The sequence below is a fragment of the Tauraco erythrolophus genome, chromosome 2, assembly GCF_009769465.1.
Source record: "Tauraco erythrolophus isolate bTauEry1 chromosome 2, bTauEry1.pri, whole genome shotgun sequence".
Lineage (NCBI taxonomy): Eukaryota > Metazoa > Chordata > Aves > Musophagiformes > Musophagidae > Tauraco > Tauraco erythrolophus.
Genome location: NC_141466.1, coordinates 87,119,233 through 87,139,330, shown reverse-complemented (window position 1 = coordinate 87,139,330; position 20,098 = coordinate 87,119,233). Strand labels below are relative to the sequence as shown.

At 39.8% G+C, this 20,098-nt stretch overlaps 1 protein-coding gene across 2 annotated transcripts in view; it reads right to left on the bottom strand.

Moving 5' to 3' along the window:
* Positions 1-19,620, bottom strand: part of SLC35F3 (solute carrier family 35 member F3) — a 190,570-nt gene extending 170,950 nt beyond the window's left edge. For both annotated transcript variants that reach the window (XM_086627511.1, XM_086627519.1), the window contains exons 1-2: positions 19,568-19,620; positions 19,035-19,264 (exon numbers count right to left, since the gene is read on the bottom strand). In XM_086627511.1, the coding sequence (XP_086483637.1) occupies positions 19,035-19,264; positions 19,568-19,620 (283 nt within the window). The remainder of the gene's footprint in view (positions 1-19,034; positions 19,265-19,567) is intronic.
* Between the last annotated feature and the right edge of the window lie 478 nt (positions 19,621-20,098).

Genomic DNA, 20,098 nt, shown 5'->3' with positions numbered 1-20,098 from the left:
ACTTTCTCAGAGTCATCTAACCTTACTTTCTCTTGAAGGACAGAAAACAATTAGATGGACCACAACTCATACCAATCATGGCAATTCCTATGTTTCTATCCACAAGTAACACCACTGCAAGGAGAGCTGCAAGCAGTAATGGGCTGTGCCTTAGTGTTAGAAAGTCTAGATTTGTAGGAGTACCAGCCCAGAATAAGCACGTCTGATTTGAGGTTTGGCAAACGTACTAGCTGAAGTGATGTCTTTTAGTTACAGGATCCTGTCTGTGAATCCCAGAGCTTACTGAATAAGTAGTCATTTAAAAACTCAAGCTTCCTTGTTAAGAGTGTATCGCCACATTATTTCAAATTATACTGAGTCTATCCATCACCTGCTCAACATTATGCATCATGAACACCACAAAAAATTCTGCAGTATTTTGAAATAGCTTTTTCAATGCATGTTCCAATTTCTGCATTAAAAAAAAAAATAAATCTGTCTCTGAATTCTACTGAGTACCCAAGCAAGTGATTTTTCTGCCATTTTAAATATATTGAATATATTGTGGGTGCTAACAGATGACTTAGCATAGCAGCTAAAACAGACTAAGGTTTAGTCGTAGGAAAATAGCACAAATTTCTTTTCTGATGCCTTCCCTCTATATTTTCCCTAGACAGGTTTACCTTATTTCTTCCGCTCAGGTAAAAAGCATAGTACATAGACTTTTCTATCAAACTTCCTTACTCATTTTTCCATTTCTTTAGGAACACCACTCAAGGAGCGCTGTATGCAGCTTGAAATGACTGGTTGTCAAACTACAATATTGATCACTGCAACTGTAGAAAAGGCTAAATTAAGACTTCTGTAAAATGCCTTAGATGAACAAATACATAGCTGTGATATAGACAAATAAATTCAGTGCAAAATTAATGGGCTTTATACAACCGCATGAATTAAATGATTAGAAAGGGAGGGGGAAAATGAGCTGTAAGAACAATCAGTCAATGTAAAGAAACCATCCAAACATGTCAGTGCAGATCATTACATAACGTTCTCTCAGGGTACTTGTTATGAGAAAACTTGACTGTTTCCATTCAGGGACAGTTTTCACCAAGGTAACACCGTTCAATCCCAACCTGCACGCACCTGCATGTGGTTTGTGCATGTTTGCAACAATGTGTTTATATTTAAAACAATAAAAAAATCACAAAGCACTGTAACATCAGGATCACAATCTTGATTTGGATAGGTGTGATTTTGCACACCTATAGGCTCATCCACTAAGCAAAGGAAGGACAGGACTGTGTATTCCAGTGTTACTTTGTCAAGAACAGTTTATCTGGAAAGGAAGGGGTGAAAAAAAAAGAGTACCTTTCTCACCCAAATTCCCAGTACATAGCACATCTGGAGATGGCACAGACCACATCAGCACATTACTCCGTTGTCTCCATTCCTGCAGACCTGGACTGATACAGGACTGGGCTAGACTAAACAATGGTAGTAGAAAATAACATATAGGGACTTGCTGTTTGTACAAAGATCATCCAACTGTATCTCATTCTCCTGCCCTCAAAAATCTACTTTTCATGGAAGAGCTCTCTCTTCTGTGTCCCTTATCAGGAACAACTGAGTTTGCTGCCCAAAGAATCTCTGGGTCAGGGAAATACTAAAACAACAATTTAAAGCCTATTACTATTAGGCAAGCAAAAAACATAACCAAGATCTGACCACTATTTTTGTTTATTATAGATGCTTAGGATATAGTAGAGAGAGAGGGAAATGTTTCATTTAAAGGAATCATCTTGGCATTCTTCTTTAGCATTTACATGGCTGTAGGCAAAGGTAATTTCTGACTGATACTAGTGTCTGTTTTTTTTCTTTGGTTATTCCAGATAAAGTTACTTTCTTTCTCCTCTTTCCCTACTTACAACACAAAACAATACAACAATTGCAATATAATCCAGCTAGCACTCACCTTGTAGCAACACATGTTGGGGATACAGTCGGTTCATGTGTTAATGTTTGAGCTCATAATCTATTTAAATAAGAGCATGAAAAATGGATAAAGATACCATAAACCCTGACACTTCTTAAATTTTCAACAGAAGCCTAGTTTTCTTCCTAGTTCTAGCTCTTCAGACCTGTTCGAAGCTTTCATGACCCTTTCGATGCCTTTGCTATTCTTCAATGTGTTTCTCATACTATTTATTTCCTTACAAGTTTTCACAGAACTCACATCAGATGTGAATTTAGCTGCCTGCAATCCAATGCTCCATATGGCATTCTCACCCACATACTCTTACACTTCCATAACAATCTTTTTCACTTTGTATTTTATTTTGCTTTGTATTTTTTATTTATTAAACGATTCAGAATGTTTTCCTTATATTGCCATATTTTATCCTTGTTGTTCTGTTACTGCCAAAACTTACATGCATATGGATATTCCAGCACATCGTAACTATCAAAACCAGAACTCAGGTGAGTTATGTGACATTTCCTTTGTGAGCTGACATTTCTCATTTCACCTGCAGGAGCTCTGAGGGAAGGCAAAACAGCCTGCCCAGGCTCTTCAGAAAAGGCTGGTTTAAAGGAGGCAGAGGGTTTCAATGTTATTTACTAACATTTCATTCTTAGAGATGACTGACTGCACACAAACATATTGGGAAATATATTCCTCTGCAGTACAGATACTACTTTATATTCACAATATTTGTATTAGTGCCCAGGAGTTGTGTAGATCCTGTCGTAAAGCACAAAAACAAATCTGACTTTTAGCTTGACAGCAATTTCAAAACCCCTTTTGTCATTTACAAACCTATCCTCAATCCTTTCAAACGCAAACAAGAACAGGTATAACTCGTGATTTCGCAGCCTTTCCCCACTGCATTTTCCCCAAACTGCTTTGAGAACTGACTTTCTGGCACTGGCCACTTTATCTCTCTGGGCTTTCTATAGAAAATTCAGAACATGTTTGAAGTTTTTCTCTTTAGCATATCAGTGCCCAGGGTGTTGTCTTCTGGATCTCCTGTCCTTTTAGGTCCGATCTTTATCTATCCATGACTGGTACTGCAGCTAGTAGTGCAGCTGGCTATCAGAAGAAAGAAAGAGACCTAAATAGATGGGGGGGGGGGAAATCATCAGCAGTTGAGAGAGAAGACGAAGTGATTAATGGGGTAGAGAGGACAGAACTGAAGGAGAAGTTGAGGACATGGGGTGAAAGAATGACCTACAAGTCAAGGATCGAATATAATGCCAAATCAGGCAACAAAGTCCGTCTCAGAGAAGAATGACATGTAGGTAGTCGCAAATCACAGGCTACATCTTCGAGAAACTTCGCCAACAAGAAAATGAAGACCAAGGCAGTAGGATGAATCTAAGGCACAAACCCTTCTATTTGAGCATCTAATACTTGCTTAAGTTAATTGAACTTAGACTCGCCAAAACGTTTGGGGATCTCAGTCTTCTGTCCAACCATGCAGAACTTGAAAATTAGTCTAAGTAATTGAAGCTTAACTATTTCAGGCTTTCCAGACTGCTGCCACCTGGCACTTATTATCTGAAACACTAATAAACTGGTGTGTTTGACCTAAGAATAAAAACTGGCACCCTTCCTTTTCTTGCCTTTGCCAATTTCCTTTCCTTGCCAAAGGCTACACCAGGAAGGCCATTAGATGGTTACCAAGCCACACTGCAGTGCAATTCCATTAGGAAGACTGATTCTTATTTGCCTGCACTTGTATACAACAATCAGCTGACATATCCGCAGAGGATTTGCAACTGCACATCGCATCAATGACATGATTTGTCTTTTAGGAAAGAAAAAGAAAAAATAAAGTTGTATAGAGTATTTTGTACAGATGTTCATGGGAGTCTTTGTCTGAACTTTTGCATCACTTTCACCACAGAACCCTCCCTTACTCTTCATGTCCCTTGTGAAGCGGATAAATCTAGCACTCAAGCTGAAGGGCAGTGGTTGGAGAACAGAAAGAGACAGTACAACTTTACACAGGATTCGCCTCCCAGCAGGTAAAATGAATTTCGCTCCTTCTCTCCCCATCCCACTCGTTCAAATCACAGATAATCACTTGCAAATCAAGTGTGATTAATAGTGGCTCCCTAAAGATGACAGTCCCTTAGGCGAGGATTATATAGAACACAAAGCCTTGTGTTCTGTATGAGACACTAAGTCACCTATAGTTTACAAGTCTATATGACACGTGTGTGACAGAATTTTCCCCTTCTTCAAAAACCTGACGCAGAGTGAATTTGATCACAAAAATACAGTAACTATAGTTTCTTCTTACATGCTGCATTTGGGATCCAGAACATCTGAACTATTAATTTTTCAGCTAGGTATTTGAAAACTTAATAATGTTTCCCTCAAACCCTACAAGTGATAATCGTCTTTATTTGTCTTTTTCAGGCTACTTATTTTAAGCTCGATTCTACAAGCTTGTGCTGCTTAAGCAGTACACTTTACTCCACTGAAATAAATAGAGAACCAATTTAAATAAAATGAATGATGTACTTGGTTTGAGAGGGTTTTATGCTTAAGGAAATGGTGCTTCTTGCAAAGAAGATATCAAAGACTTAATTTCACAACATGGTGCTATAATGTTTAATTGCTCACTCAGAAATATTACCAGAAGTATATTTTTCTCAAATAAATCAAACATGCATCAAAACACTAATTTATACAGTTTTTAATTTGCATTAAGTAAACTGCAAAGAAATCCCGTCACAAGGATTTTTCCTTAGAGCGAGACCATTGTGTCAAACTTAATTGCTCAGCACATGTGAATTACTTTGGATTATATTGCATTCTGGAAAAATGACAAGATCAGATTGATGAAAAAAATTAAAACACGGATCAATGATTATGTTGGGAAGGAGAAAATGATTAAAAGAACTGAAGTGTTTTGACACTGAATGAAATTATTTCTATTTGTCCAGAAAAATCTGGTTTATTTGCACACAAATTGACTTACAATGTATATATAATAGCAATGATGAAATAGTCTAGATCACTATAATTAGCATAGACAAACAAAAAAAAATAGTTTATGTTGTGAAGTACATTAAATTAGTATTTTCAACAAAATTTTACATTAACAGTGAGTAGAAACCAGCTATTTGGGGCAACATAAATAATTCACATCCTAAAAGTTAATACATACAAACAAATAATTTTAGTCACACAGCTGCTGCACAGCTTAAGTTACTCATATATAATTTTGCTAGCTTGAAACTTGTGTATCAAATAGTTGCAGAGACATTTCTTTGGAAGTCAGTAGCTCCAAGAAAACATAGCTCCCTCATCATTTCACTGAATCAAAACCACTGATGACATATTTCAAATATAAAGCATGACTCTGTACTTAGATCCATGGGTATTTTCAGTTATTTCGGTTACTGAATAAGGTCCTTAATATTTTAATGGTGTAACATTGACATAATAAAAATTATGGGAGATATGAAGGGTAGAATAGAACAGTTTCAGTTGGAAGGGACCTACAACAATGATCTAGTCCAACTGCCTGACTACTTCAGGGCTGACCAAATGTTAAAGCACGTTATTAAGGGCATTGCCCAAAAACCTCTTCAACACTTACAAGGCTAGGGGCATTACCTTAAGAGTAGCTACTCTAATGTTTAAACTTCACTCATTAGTTAGCCCCAAGAGCTTATAAATGCAAAGTTGTTTGAGAAATGTTATTTAAAGTAGGTAATGGTTGAGAATTGCTCTAATTTTAACTCTAAAAAAAAATAATCTAATGAAAATATCCTTATGAGATGACAGAATAATTCACCCTGTTAGAGATAAATCAACAGAAATAAAAAAGCAAGAAAGAGCAGGACTTGCAAGGTTGGTTATTTTCAGAGAAATTCTTCAGCTTCAACACTGAGCTCAGATTTATATAATCAAATTTCTTTTAGTAAAATTAGCTGCTGTTGCACAAAGCAGATTACAGTGCAACTGGTTTAACTTTGTGCTAGCTGAGAGCTGCACATCTCAAGTGAAAGAAGCCTTTCTTCATTGTGTTGATGTTTTTGTACTTTTCAATTATTCTTCAATGTACGGTATTTCAGCTAGAGCAGTTAATATCCAAGGTATTAACTAATATGAAATCTCTTGATCTAGATCTCTATTATTCCTCCAGTACAATTCCTACAGCTGGGCATGCAACTTTGGCTAAGGTTCTACAATCCTCCCTCCCAAAAAGCGTTTCAGGATCCAAATTGTCTCAACATTTGAGATGATTTTCCCTCCAGACAGAAAGACAGTTTCACTGCTCTCATGCTGTCCTCACCTAGCATAAATAAGAAGGATCGTTTTCTTATAAATAATTGGAGGATCACAAATAACCTACTGCCTAATTGCCGTCTGCATGGAAACAAAGTGAAAAAAAAAAAAAAGGAATTCACTAGACGTTTACATTGACAGGTAGCTTACAAGGGGAATGCTCTTAGCTGGAAGTGAATTTACTATACATGTTTACAGCAACAGATAGCTACAACAGGAATGCTCTCAGCTGGAAGCTGGGACCAGATCCAGCCACTTTGCGCTTCCATTTGAAAAGTGCAGAAGGCGTTAGAATAGAAAAAGAGACTCTGGCCTTGTGATAGTATGCTCTGTTTGTAAAAATACTTTGGCCAGTTTACTCCTGGGACTTGCTGGAGGCTTATGAGTGTCCAAGTCTGCCAAACTGCAGCTTTCACAGACCTATTACAACCACATTTAGACCAGGACCCTCACTTCCATTCAGGACTGCAGTATTCCAGCACACCATTAGCTGCTGATTTTAGTCGGCAAAATTCCTTTTAGCTTCTATCGGAGTTCTATCAACACGAAGACTGAACGATTTAAGTCTTTGAAAATAAAAGACGTAAGAGGTTAACGCACTGACTCAATCAACCAGTTTCATTAGATGGATTTGAACCTTTACCTATGATTTTCTCCAAGCTGCATCCTGTATGTTCCTCATATGTTTTTGTGGTGGGATAGTTAAACAATCAAAAAACTATGCTGTATATACAACATTTTGTTATCTTTAGCATTTCCAATTTCTCCAGGAACACTGCCATTATCCCACTGCACGCCATCCTTTGTGTACATTTGCAAAGAGGCCTGGTTTTGTATGCTTCTACTCCTCATCTGAGTGAGTCAGGGCTATCAAAGCCTAACTGGCTTCCAAGTTACAATTTATACAAATTATGAAGTTGAATGTCTTTCTGTTATTGTTTTAAAAGGCTCCTGCCTCAGACCCATTCACTGTTCCCCAGACTAGTATAGGCAGATTCTTTGTCCTCAGCTGAAGAGGAAAGATATCAGTAATGACTTAGCATTTAGCATAAACAAAGGGGAAGAGGCTTCGGGAAATAGGAATTTTCTATTGGTAACAGAACTGTTTGAGGATCTTCTCATCCTACCCCAGTGCTTCTATAGCATGCCCTGTTAAGAGGTCTCAATCCTTAACCCCTAACCTAAAACTGTAAATGATTGTATATGTGTTCTTCTCCTTCTAGCACTTAAGCCCTGGGTAGTCAGCTTTCTAGGCAATGGGCAGATAGAGTGGTCTCTTCTCAATTGCTGTAGACACTTTCTACTCATGTTGGGACAAGCTATTAAGTACTAATTAAATACCAAGTTCAAGATAAGAGAAAAAAACGCACGTCTATTAAAAGAAATAATTCTTCTATAGTTTAAATAGAGCTCCTCAACAGTTTTCAGGAACATATAATAAAGACCATGTATGGGTAGGTGTAATTGGATGCAGTTGCCTTAGGAACAGATGTTCAGTACATAAAGCAGGAAGCCTGCTCAAAAGGCATACTCAGACTTAAGCTTGGTAAGGGAAAGCTGGCTTGACTGAAGTTACTGACAAAAGTGCCATGGACTTGGTTGCACTCAAGGATTCATCCCAAGAGCTTTTCTAATTCTCTCATATTTGCAATATCAGTAAGAATGCAGAGCTGAATAAGACAGTACTTTGAGCCAGACCAGAGGGACATTTTCCAGTTTCCCTTGTGCAACAATTTCATCAAGAAACAAAAAGTACCTAGGGAGTTGTAAGAGAGTTTAAGTTTACATTCTGGAGATTCTGATATCGTTCCTACTTCCAATGTATTTTTATTATGTAGACAAGCGATATTGTGTTTTTAAAGAAGTGTTATTGTAGGATGTAAAAGAATTTGACTTGCAGAAAGAAAATACCGTCTGGTATAAGAGTGTCATTTTAAAGTAATATTAATAGCAAAGATTCCTATGAAGATGCCATGTAAAAATCTCTTCATTTTCTGAGCCTTTTAGGAAAAAATACACAATGCCTAACATTGTTTGCCAGAACAATTTCTAGTGAGATTCAACTTCTACTATGCAGATACCAGAAACAAGTGGTCCCAAGTATTGCTGCCGGTACAAGATTCAAGACCTGTTTCTTGTCCATGCATTTCTCTACAAATAATATACTCGTTCATGCTTCTATGATTTATTGCCCATTTTTGTTTCCATTTGGAGAGATACTATAAAACAACTACTCATCCTGTACAAAGTCAGAACGCACATACAGCCCTCTACCTATTGACTTCACTATTTGCAAAAGACAAAGAACTTCCTACAGATATTGAACTACGTTACTAATGTGTATAGTTTGAAATACCAAAGGATACTATATTTTCTTTCTGTCTTTGATAAAAAAAGGCAAATAAAGAAGCTGTTTATTAAATAATACTTCTCAAAGACTAGGAAGTAATTTTATGCGCAGGAGCTGAAGGTTAAATTCTTCGCTGTGCTCTCTAAGAGGATCAAGTCTTACAAGCCAACTGTGGGAATGTGGTAATTTAAGATGTCTTTGTTCACTCCTCATACCTGCCTCCCAGGATAACCTGGCAAGCTCGGGAAACCATTCAGAAGTCAGACAGCCTCCTGAAACCCCTAAAGTAGTGCATAGAGTAGCTCTATTCCTCCATGCTAATCATTTTCATTCTGACTTGCCTGCTTTCCCAGACTGAAAAAGAGAATCTTCTGAAAAAGGGCTTTACTCCATATATATTGGGGAAAAGTTCATGTGGCTGGATGTAGGAGTCCCATGATATACCTACTATACTAATTAAATGTGGGCTTATAATCCTTTTCATGTCAAGACCTTGCCACTCCCATGACTATAGAGACAGCTTAGATTGTTTTTTAACTCCTCAATGCACAATAATTTGTCTTGTCTGGGCATAGCCTCTGGCTTGCATGAAACCTGAGCTCACAAATTCAGGCCCACAGCATACACTTATAATGTAGGTAAGTAATAGCTGAAACGTAAGTCCTGAACAACAGAGGCCTCTAGTCACAGCGCATGATGTACAAGCATCAGGAAGCCAAATTTGCACACAAAAAGCCTTTTCTGTCCTTTTTTCACTCCTCTTACTCAACTTGAAAGTGATCCAAACTCCTAACTTTGATTACAGCCATTCTCCATGGTTTTACTGATTTTTACAGTTTTGTTTCTTGCCTGCCTTTTTCTACTTGTATGTTATTTCATAATTTCTTCACTTTAACTAGCCTCTGAAAATCAACTAAACATATTTCTTTACATTATAAATATTGTTTTTTTTGAAAGAAAAGATCCATAACTGAGAAGTTATCAAGCCAGTGGAACACTGTAAAACTAAATGCTATACAGCAAAAAATAATTTCAGCAAAAGTACAAGGAACAATGTTTTCAGTTATTGATTACCAATCCATGGAAAGCGTGACCCAAAAACATCAGCAGTAGCTAGTGTCTAGGTAAGCTGAAAAATTAAACATGATTACAATAAGACTATTACCATGTTAGTTTGCGAAAAAAATAGTATAAATGGTTGCATATTTTATGAAATCACTCTCAGAGCTTTCAAATGCCATTGCATAAAGTGAGCAGGAGAGCCAACAGAATCATAAAGCCATGAAGATGTATTCCCATTTCACGGTGCAAACACTGGATGGTTGACCTTAATCCTGGCACTAAATATTTCAGCTAGGGTAAAAATTTGCAAACAGATAATCCTTACTGAACACCCAACAAACTGCATTGTCTGAATACAAGTTATTGTTTGAAAAAGGAGGGCAAACTCCAGGCTTTCCAGACGTGACCATGCAGACACCATCGTCATCCTCACACAAGCGCAAAATCTCTGAAGGGGCAGATCCTCAGTTCACTTCCCATCTGAGCACAAGCCTGTGCTCACTTCACACAACTGTATGGATCTGGCAAAGCTAAAGCAAGATACCTCAGACGAGGCAGAGTCCCCAGACCACCACAGGGCTCTCAAACAGCACAGCTGTCGACAAGTGTAACAGTCAAATGACTTGGCCTGCTCTAGCATACATGGACAGTAGACAACAAGTTCAACTTTCATGCTACTTTGGTACCTCAGCTGGTGTGAAGAAGAGATTGTGAGGAAAAGCATCATATCTGTGATATTTCCAATGTAAAAGTCAAGCCAAAAAAGATAAAACCCTTTGGGTTATCACTATTGGATCAGATCTACTAGTTATTATTTACATTGTAGTGAGATTGGTAGGACTTTGAACTACAGTTCAAATCTGAAAATCTGGTTGCTCTCTTTAGACATTAAGGCCCATTTTCATGAACTATTGCACAGGAACCAGTTATGGCAATGCAAAGAGAATATTTAAATGCAAGATCAAGGCCTTATTAGGCAGCACGTAACTGTTTCACGAGCAGCCAGTTGCATTCCCTTGTCCTGGGAAGGACAATGGAATGTCCTGGGGTAGCTCAAAGATCTAAATTCCTTGTATGACTGGCTTGCTGAGTTAATATTTCCTGTTGGCTATGTGAGGTCATCCTTATTTTTCTAAACGTTAGGCCATCTAAACCCCTACACTACTGTAGTAGTTTTCCAGCTTTCAGAAAAAAACTCATTCTTACATTGGCCAGATATACTCATGGAAACAAAATGACAGGAAGTAAAATAATGCAGATTTGGTACAAAAATGAACTTCATGAGACCCTCAAGTTCAAGAGAAAATACAGGTGTCTGAAACCACTTACATGACTTTTTTTTTTGTAAGGGAAGTTGGTCAAGCACAGCACAAGCTCACCAAAGTTTAAAGAAAATGAAATCAGGGAATACCACCACCTCATCCCTTCTATCTGTGGCATGTTTCATGGAGTGGTTCATAAAGCAAATAGTTCTCTGCGGTCTTACATGCAAGCACAGCATCTTTTTTCTTCCATGGATGTGCTGAGGAACGCAATAATGTGTGCCGAGTGAAGATAATCAGAGAATCAAAAATGCTCAGGGAAGCAGGTTCTACAACAAGATATACTGCATGAAGGCTAGCTACTCCCTAGGTAGGAATCGTGATCTAAAGATAAATTTCTTTCTCCAAACATAAATGCTTGTTGTATTACTGTTCACATAGTAGTCATCATTCACTAGGAATAGTGGAAAGTCTATGCCAGCTTCCAAAACAAAGACAGGGCCAGAACTACACCCTCAGATGCTCCAGAGAAGGGTACTTTGCCAAAGAGGTAAAACTGCCTTTATGTAACTTATCCACCCCTCTCTTTATCCTAAGGCTTATTTGACCTCAAGTAAATGGCAGCAATTAGCAGCAGCAATATGATTTACTGCCGGTGCATGATTTACACCAGCAATATGAAACACAAACACCTCATTACATTAATGAGAGATTAGGTCACAACAACTCACCTTGAAGAGAGCCCTGACATGCGCAAGAATCTGCTAAAATTAGGTATTGGGCTAATGGGCATCACTGGTGATGGACTAAGGAATTTCAAGAGGAACAAACATCTGGTACCAAGAGCCTTTGTCCTTTTGGGGCTTTGTGTTTCAGTAACACTCCAGTTACACAACAGTATCTGATATTACAGTAGACCAGCACAGACTTTGCAGCCAGATTCCAATGCCATTATCTTATACAATTAATTGCTTTTATTAAACAAATAATTGATTTAAGTTGCAAAGATAGACCACACAGTACACTCCAGAACTATTACAAACATTTCTCCTGATGAAGGATGGGCCTCCAGTAAAGACAGTTACAAAAATAAACATTTGTTCATAATTCTAGATAATCTCCAAATTCTTTTTTAACAAATTAGTTTGCCCTCTCATTATTCCATATCAATATAGAGTAGTTTGCGGTTTTAGCAACAACCCATTATTATGGATTCAACACTTTTATTAGTGAACATATTCACATTTCTATTAAAAAAAATACAGTTCACCAGTGAAAGAAGTCTCAAATGCCAGTTAACACTTTTTCAAAACCGCTGACACAGGCTCTGAATTTACAAAGACATACAACTAGCTTTACTAGTAGGCTTTCAGATCTCAGTGGTATATTTCTACTGAAATAACAACATTCAATGATAATATTTGTTAAGGGTATAAATGAATGCTGGAAGCCAACAAACCCCTAATTGCTGTCCCATGGACTGTTTTGTGTAAATGGCATACTGTAGATGACATGTAATTAAAGTCGCACTGAAAAAAAAGTTGACAGCAATCAATTAATTTGTTTAAATAACAAACAAACAAGCAAAAGAGGGGCCATTTTGTAGGTGGCAATTTTTAGTTTCTTCACTGTGAAAACTGGATACAAACCAAAATATTTATCCCGCTGCCTAGTTAAAAGTCGTGGTTACTTAACACTACACAAAATGGTTTAGTAAACAAGTTACTAAATGTTCACTAAACATTTACAATTTACTAAATATTTACTGAACAATTCAAAATGCTTAGTAAAACAGTTTAAATTACAATTTGCTTGGCTTGTCAGCAAGAAATTTAAAACTTAAAATTTTTTATCAACGAAGCTCTATATTGTAACATGAACCAGTTTTCTGCTTAGGGTTGGCCAAAAAATACTTTTCTTACCACCTGACAAAAGCCAAAGAACGCTCATGTCTATTCTCCATTGGAATTGTCTTGGAAAACAAACTTCTGAAAGGCTGGCTGTATTTCAGTCTCCCTTTTTCATGTGGCATCTTTGCAGCTGCTCAGTATTCATCACCTGTATTCCTCTGCTCTGTCTCATGTGGCCACGTTGTGCTATTCCATACTCATTCCCAGTTGTAAGACCACTCAAAGAGCTAAAGCCCACAGGGGCTGATGGGTTCCCTTTCCAATGACAAATGTCTCCTGTAATGTTCTGGGACGTCCACTGTAGGCTTATGATTAGGTTTCTGAAATATTTTAAGAGGCTGTTTCTGGGGACAGTTCTCAGTAACAGTAAGTGCCATACATATGGGAAAATGGCTTTAGGAGGTTTATATGAGCTGTCATGTGGATATAAATCAGTAATATCCCTGGTTTGTGTACAACCACATGTAGGTTTAGCTTTCAGCAGACAACTATAGCTGACATTTGAAACAACAACGCTATGGTACTTTTAAATCTCATACAATTCATTACCATTGCTTTATTTCACCTGTAGGAGTTACCAAGTTTTCTTAGCTTTTCTTGCTAGCATAACAATTAGTTGTGTTAGTATGGCCAATAAAGAGGATTAGAAAAAAAAATTAATTAGGCCTCAGACACCATAAGCCTGGCTTAAAACAAGGAGATAAAGCACATATTTTTACTTGTCTTCTCAGCTTCTGATGTGGTTGACCTATAGATTGTCCCTGGGGCAGTTATGCAAGTTTCTCTACCACAGCAAGATATCTAGAGGTTACTCTGTGTTTTCACCCAAAAAGCAAGATTCTCGCATAAGCATTTGACCTCATGAACAGCAACATGAACAATACCACCAAGTCTTGCACTAGTTATAAGAGCATTACACTCAGTATTTATGTATTGGAAAGCAAGTAATCAGTTTTAAATGAATCGTTTACAGCTGGCCTGAAAATGGCTTTCCCCAGTGAAAACAGTGCTCTTCAACTTCTGTCTTTGAACTTCTGGAGATTGCTGTATGTTACCTCAAAAAATAAGTTAAATTCTTAAATGCAAATACTCAAAAACAGCATTTGCACAATTTTCAAGCATTAATATTTTTATTGATTCATATCCCCACTGGATTTGCTTTTAGCGACTGTGAAAGTGACAGCATTCAGTGGCACGTGAAAAGCAGACCACACGGAGGAACACCGAGGATCGGCTGGAAACACTGGTCTTTAGCTGTAGAACTGATACTCCCGTATGTATAAGGGTACAGTGCTCATACTTCTAATTAGCTAAAACCAACCTAAACTACTACCTTGAAAGGCTACCGAAGTTCAGTAACTGTGGTACTTTCATACTCAGATACCTATGCTTTCTGAGCATAAATATATATGTAAATACAACTATATTTAGAATATTTGTAACAGTCAATGGTTCCAGCATGTTACTTATATCGGTGATAGCACTTAAATTCCATGTCCAGGTCAAGACCTACTGTGCCACATGCTGTATGAGTACTACTTTGAAATTCTGGGCATTAAAACTCTATGGCTTGTTTTGTTATTGTTGAAATAATGATGAAGAAACATTAAAAAATAAGGAATTAATTTTTAAAGTAGCAAGGATGAATACAGCCAGAAAGCTTCAATATTACTGGACACAATCTTTGCCTTTCACCTGAGCCACTTAAAAGAAGTCACTAGAACAAGCTGGAATTATTCACAAGGTCAAGATTCCACAGAAACATATGTTCACAAGCCATGACCCACAGAATGGGTCCGTTCCTACTAAATGGCACTGAGAGGACTTAAAAGTACATATATTAATATTCTTTCTGCAGATAGAGTAACATCTGTACCTACACAAAGAAGGTAAGTGAATAAAAGCAGGAGGCCAGGTGATCTCTTGGGCATCTAAAATGAGAGAGAGACCCATACAATCCTAATTTGTCTGTAATGAATCTCTATTTAACAACACATGCTAAGGATATTTGAAACTCCTGCTTTAGAAGAAAGACCCTAACCTTAAACAAGGAGTAGAACCAGTTGATCTGTAGGAAGAGGCAAAGATTGAAAAATACAGATAGCTGGCTCAAGCCCACATGGATGTATTTAAAATACTAATTGCATAATGACAGACTGTGATATTGAATCACCACAAAATAGACCTAGTTAATGTAGAGAAAAATTAATGTTTGGCAAAGGTGCTAGCTGTTGCACATTTCAGGAGGAAACAAGCACCCTGCCAATTGCTACAATAATTAAAATAGACAAGTCTTCCATACAGATCAGCAAGACAGTTCAAGAGCTTAGTGACACCTGTATTTCTCAAGTACAGAAAAGCTCCTAGGGTATATACTTCTAAAAATATTTGGAAACCTAATTCCTACTGATAACGGTGAGAAATGGAAACTTAAAATATGGTTGTTCACCTCCAAACTTGTCTCTGCGATTAAACTGAAGGCACAGGCTTTTAGAGGCAGAAATCATGGTAATTTACTTAACCTTCATGAAGGAGAACAGCACTGCTAATACAGCCCTAACAATGGTTTGATCCCCATACAACAAAGGCTGCCACTGGGATCTACAAATTTTGTGGGTTTTTAAAAAATTAAGTTCTTTGATTTCTATGTGTTAATTTTAAAAAAAAAAATTAACAGTCAATTAACATACTTATTGTTGATAACTGGGATTTCACAAATGTTGAGCTTTTTTACTGACATAGCCGCATCTGAGTATGATTCTACAATCTGACTGCATCTTACATGTGTTTCTTCCCCTCCGCCTTTGCATTTGAGAAATGAAATCAGATGCTGCAAAATAGTCCCCATGAGACTAATATGAATGCTTGATTTAGACTGGAGAGCAGTTATTCACATGATTAGTTACCCTGAAAATCAATAGTGAGAATTTCAGAAAACTAAGAACTTCCAGATTGGATCAGGATGCACTTCTATCCTCTTTCCGAAGGTGGGCAGACACTATGGAGGAAACCACAAGAAACTCTCAAGAAGAAGACCCTTCCCAGCCTAAAAGTGGCTAACTTAATTCCAAATAATGAAGTTTAACATTCTCTCCAATATTTTTCCCAACTTATTACAATTCTAGATCTTGTCACTTCTATCAATTACAAACCCTTGAATTCTTGATCTCAAGAACAAATTATGCGTTTTCTTAAAAAATTCTTTTTCTATTAGTTTTTAATTGATGGCTTTTCAACTTCATTGACTGTCCACCTGTTTTTCTCTTACGACACAATAACTAGAAAAATTCTCTATCCACCTGAGCAATATGTGTCAGTACTTGCCATACTTTTGTTTCAAACTCTTTAAGGTAAACAGCTAAAACTCTTGAGTCTTCTGGTGGATTGTCTGTACTCTTTCTCCTTACTCATCTTTGAGTAAGCCTCTGTAATCGTTTTTGAGATGAGATAACTAATATTACACAGTATTTCACTAGGGTGTACCACTAAATTCTCTGAAGGCATCATAACACAGAAGTACGTTACATTATTCCAGTTCCTAAAATCTGGTTTGCAAGCGCAGTCTAACAGCAGAGGTCTTCCCTGAGCTGTGTACAGTTCCAAACTATTCCCTCTCACCAGCTGATGTAATGTTGTGAAATTTAGTAGTTAATTTTGGCATTTTCAGGAAATACAAAGCTTCTATTTGTGATAAGTGAATGTCATTTGTTAACATTTGGGCTATTCACCCGGCCGCATCACCTCTCACTAGAGTAGTGCTGAGTCCTTTCTCGTTCTGTGCAATCCATATCAGTCTGTGTCTTCCATCTAATTTGTAAGTATATTAAATAATGGAGTTGGTCCATAACCCTGGGGTATCCCAGTATGTTTTAAATGATCAGTTTATTACCACAACAAAACTAGACTCCAATCAAGTTTCGGGGTCATGGCAACACTATCTCTGAGTATCTCTGGTAGTTATCCACATGGAGTTTTGTTAAAAAAAAAAATAGCAAAAGCTTTCTGAATGCCTCAAACAACTTTATACGTATATATATATATAAAAATATATAGTCTAAATGAAGTATGAGAGAAACACATTCCAGTGTGATAAAAGCACATCTGGCCCTACAGGTCCTTTAGTTACAATAAAAAGAATGTCACCAAGAGAGATAGACCAAACGCAGATCAAACTAGATTACAGACTTATTTTCCAGGAGGCAGGTCCATTATTAATGCACTCCATAATTATACTCACAGTGCCAACAGCACCTAAATGTCTACAAGCATGCACAATAAGATGAGAAAAAGTACCTTGGGTGCAATTTTAACTTAATAAAAATCATTTGTTCACAGTTCTCAGGACAATTAAACCCTCTAACGGGACAGTTACAAGGAAAGTCCATATCACAAAACTGGGCATAAGCCCAGCTTGAAGGACTATTCAAAGAGGTTTCAAAGCAGCTGTGACAAAGTTGACTTCCCACTTTCGATGAGCTACCCCATTTATATGCATTCAGTCAGCTATTCAGCTGCTGCATATCAACACAGCTCCACTTCAACCATGCCATATCATATCAGCTAGAGATAGGTCTTTTCTTCTTCTACATTCCTAGCAACTCAGATTTTAAATTGGCAATGATTTCACATAACCTATTATTTTTAGCCATACATTTATGAAACTCAGACACTTTGTATATTTATTCCCCACCATTACAACTCAAGTATGTAATTTTGTTATTCAGAACAAGTTACAAGATAAAATACCACTAGAATAACAGGTTTAGGCTTGCAATTAACTTTTTCAGACACAGTTATAAATTTCAACAAACAGGTTATAATTGAGGAGCCAGCATGACCTTTATTATTTCAGAAGGTTCAGCCACAGCAGCTCAGTGCGACTTCAGCTGGACTATTAGTCACTCTGTCAGACATAACCACTAACATCCAACTCAGTCTGGCACCAGCATACAATCTGATTCTGAAAACTGACCTGAATAAGCTTTACTCTCAGGAATAGTCCCAATCCAGGCAATGGAATTACTCTTAAAAAAATCCCACCCTCCCTGTGAGTATAGTAGCAAACATCAGATATTTCTGTCATAATCACAACCAAGAAAAATAAAAGGCTCTTAGAGAAGACGTCTTAGAATATTTATCGGTAAAGTCCTATAATCAGGCAATCAGGAGCGGCTCTTCCTCACAAAAGAACGGAACTAGTACCCCGTACCACACTTTCTTGTATCATTCTCTTCCATTATTAAGCACACTGCCAAACAGGCAATCCATGAGTAAACGTGTCATAACGTTTACGCTTAATGCTTAGGAATGTGCAATATTAAAATCATCACTTTGTCAGAGCCAGTCTTCCCAGTAGAGCAATGATTTCTGTTACAGCAGAATCCTTTTTACAACAATAACCCTGTGATGTTATGAACATCATTAAGACTTAACCAAAACATGTTTATGGCTTCAGTTAATTGATAAATTATTCTTAGAACTTTTTAATTCATGCAATTGCCAGCATGGTGATGAAAGATGGACAAGAAATAGGGTGCATTACTTGCAAAAATTCTAGTCTATACTTTACAACCACTCAAGGTATCACTTCCTTCTAAACCACGTATGTGGAGGAATACAGCTAGGTCTCTCTTCATATTGATATCACAGGAAGTTTCTTTCTCAAGTGCAGGCATACAGAAGCAGCAGTTCCATTTGACATCAAAAAAGGCATAAGATTCAGGTCAAGCGCTGTGAAAATCTGACAGACTCCCAAAACAACGGAAAGACGCGCTGATAATGTATTACTTGTGAAAACAGTACGTGCACGAATGCGCTGGGGCTCCTACACAGCCGTCACAAACACAGTAATCAGCACCACTAAGTGTTTCTGCTACATTAAGACGAATATTTGACCTATTTTCTTAGCAGAATATAGCTGTCGCGATCATTGCACTACGCTCCTGTGAGCCAGCAACTGCTCAAGGACTAACGCAACACGGACACAGAATTCTTTGCCGAGAGCAAGAGCACTTCCACAGGGCGAGTTTTTTCCCCCGGGTAAAGCGATCAGACCCCCACTCCCACACTTATCAGCCGCTCTGGGCGGCGGGGGCCCCCACGCAAAGCCCCGGTGCTCGTCCCTCCCCCGGCAGCCCCACGCCCGGCCGTGCCGGGGGACTCACGTTTGTAGCTGGCGGCCCAGGGCTGGTAGCCGTAGTAGCCAGTGATGCGGAGGATCCGCTCCTCGATGGAGGTGAGCCCCACGGAAGCGCTGGTCAGGTCCTCCACGGAGCGGGACCACTTCAAGTCCTCTTTGATGGCCTCGTCCACCACCAGGTACTTCAGCTGCCGCAGCTGCGGGCTGATGTCGGACAGCCGCCGGGGGCTGACATCGGGGGAGCGCCGCATGCCGCTGGGGACCGGGAGAGGGGCGTCAGCGGGCTGGGGGGTGGGAGCCGCGGCCGACGCCGCCGCCCTCCGCCGGCCCGAGGCGAAGTTAGCGGCGGGCAGCGGGACCTCCGCCGGCAGGTGAGCGGCCCCGGCGCCCGCGGCAGCGGCGCCGCAAACTTTCCTCGCCGCCCTCCGCCGGACCGACCCCCGGGGCCAGGCGGCGCCGCCAGCAGAGGTGAGGTGGGGTGGGGTGGGGCGGGATGGGGTGTCCCCGTCCCTCCCAGCCCTCCCGCCTGGCCCGGCCCAGCCCCGCAGCGGTACTCACAGGGTGGCGGCTTTGCCCCGCGCGGAGCCGTTGGGGAACTCCCGGATCCCCATGGGGAGCAGCAGCGATGGCTGGGGGGCGCCCAGACTTCACGGCGGGGCGAGCCGGCGGCGCTCACCGGCCGGGTAAGAGGCAGGAAGGAAGGAAGGAGGAGAGGGAGCGGGGAGGCGGCGGCCACCGCGGCAGAGGGTCCCCGGGCTGGCGCTGGCCGTCGGCGGGAGCAGCAGGCAGGGAGAGGGGCGGACTGCCGCTGTCGCCTGCGAGACGCTGCCGCCTGCGAAGCGCCGGCGGCGGGGGCCGGGCAGGGCAGGGCGCGCTCCGCGCCCCCCACCCGGCGCGCTGCCGCCGGCCGCCAGCAGGGGGAGCGCCGCGGCCCCGCCGCCGCCGCCCGCCCGTGCCGCTCGCCCCGCGGCGGGCGGCCGTGAGGCGGGGCAGGGCGGCCTCGCCCCCCCCTCCGGGGGACGGAGGACCACCCGCTCTCTCCCAGTCGAGGAGCGGCGAGGCGTCGGTGTCTGGGCGCGGGGAGCACGG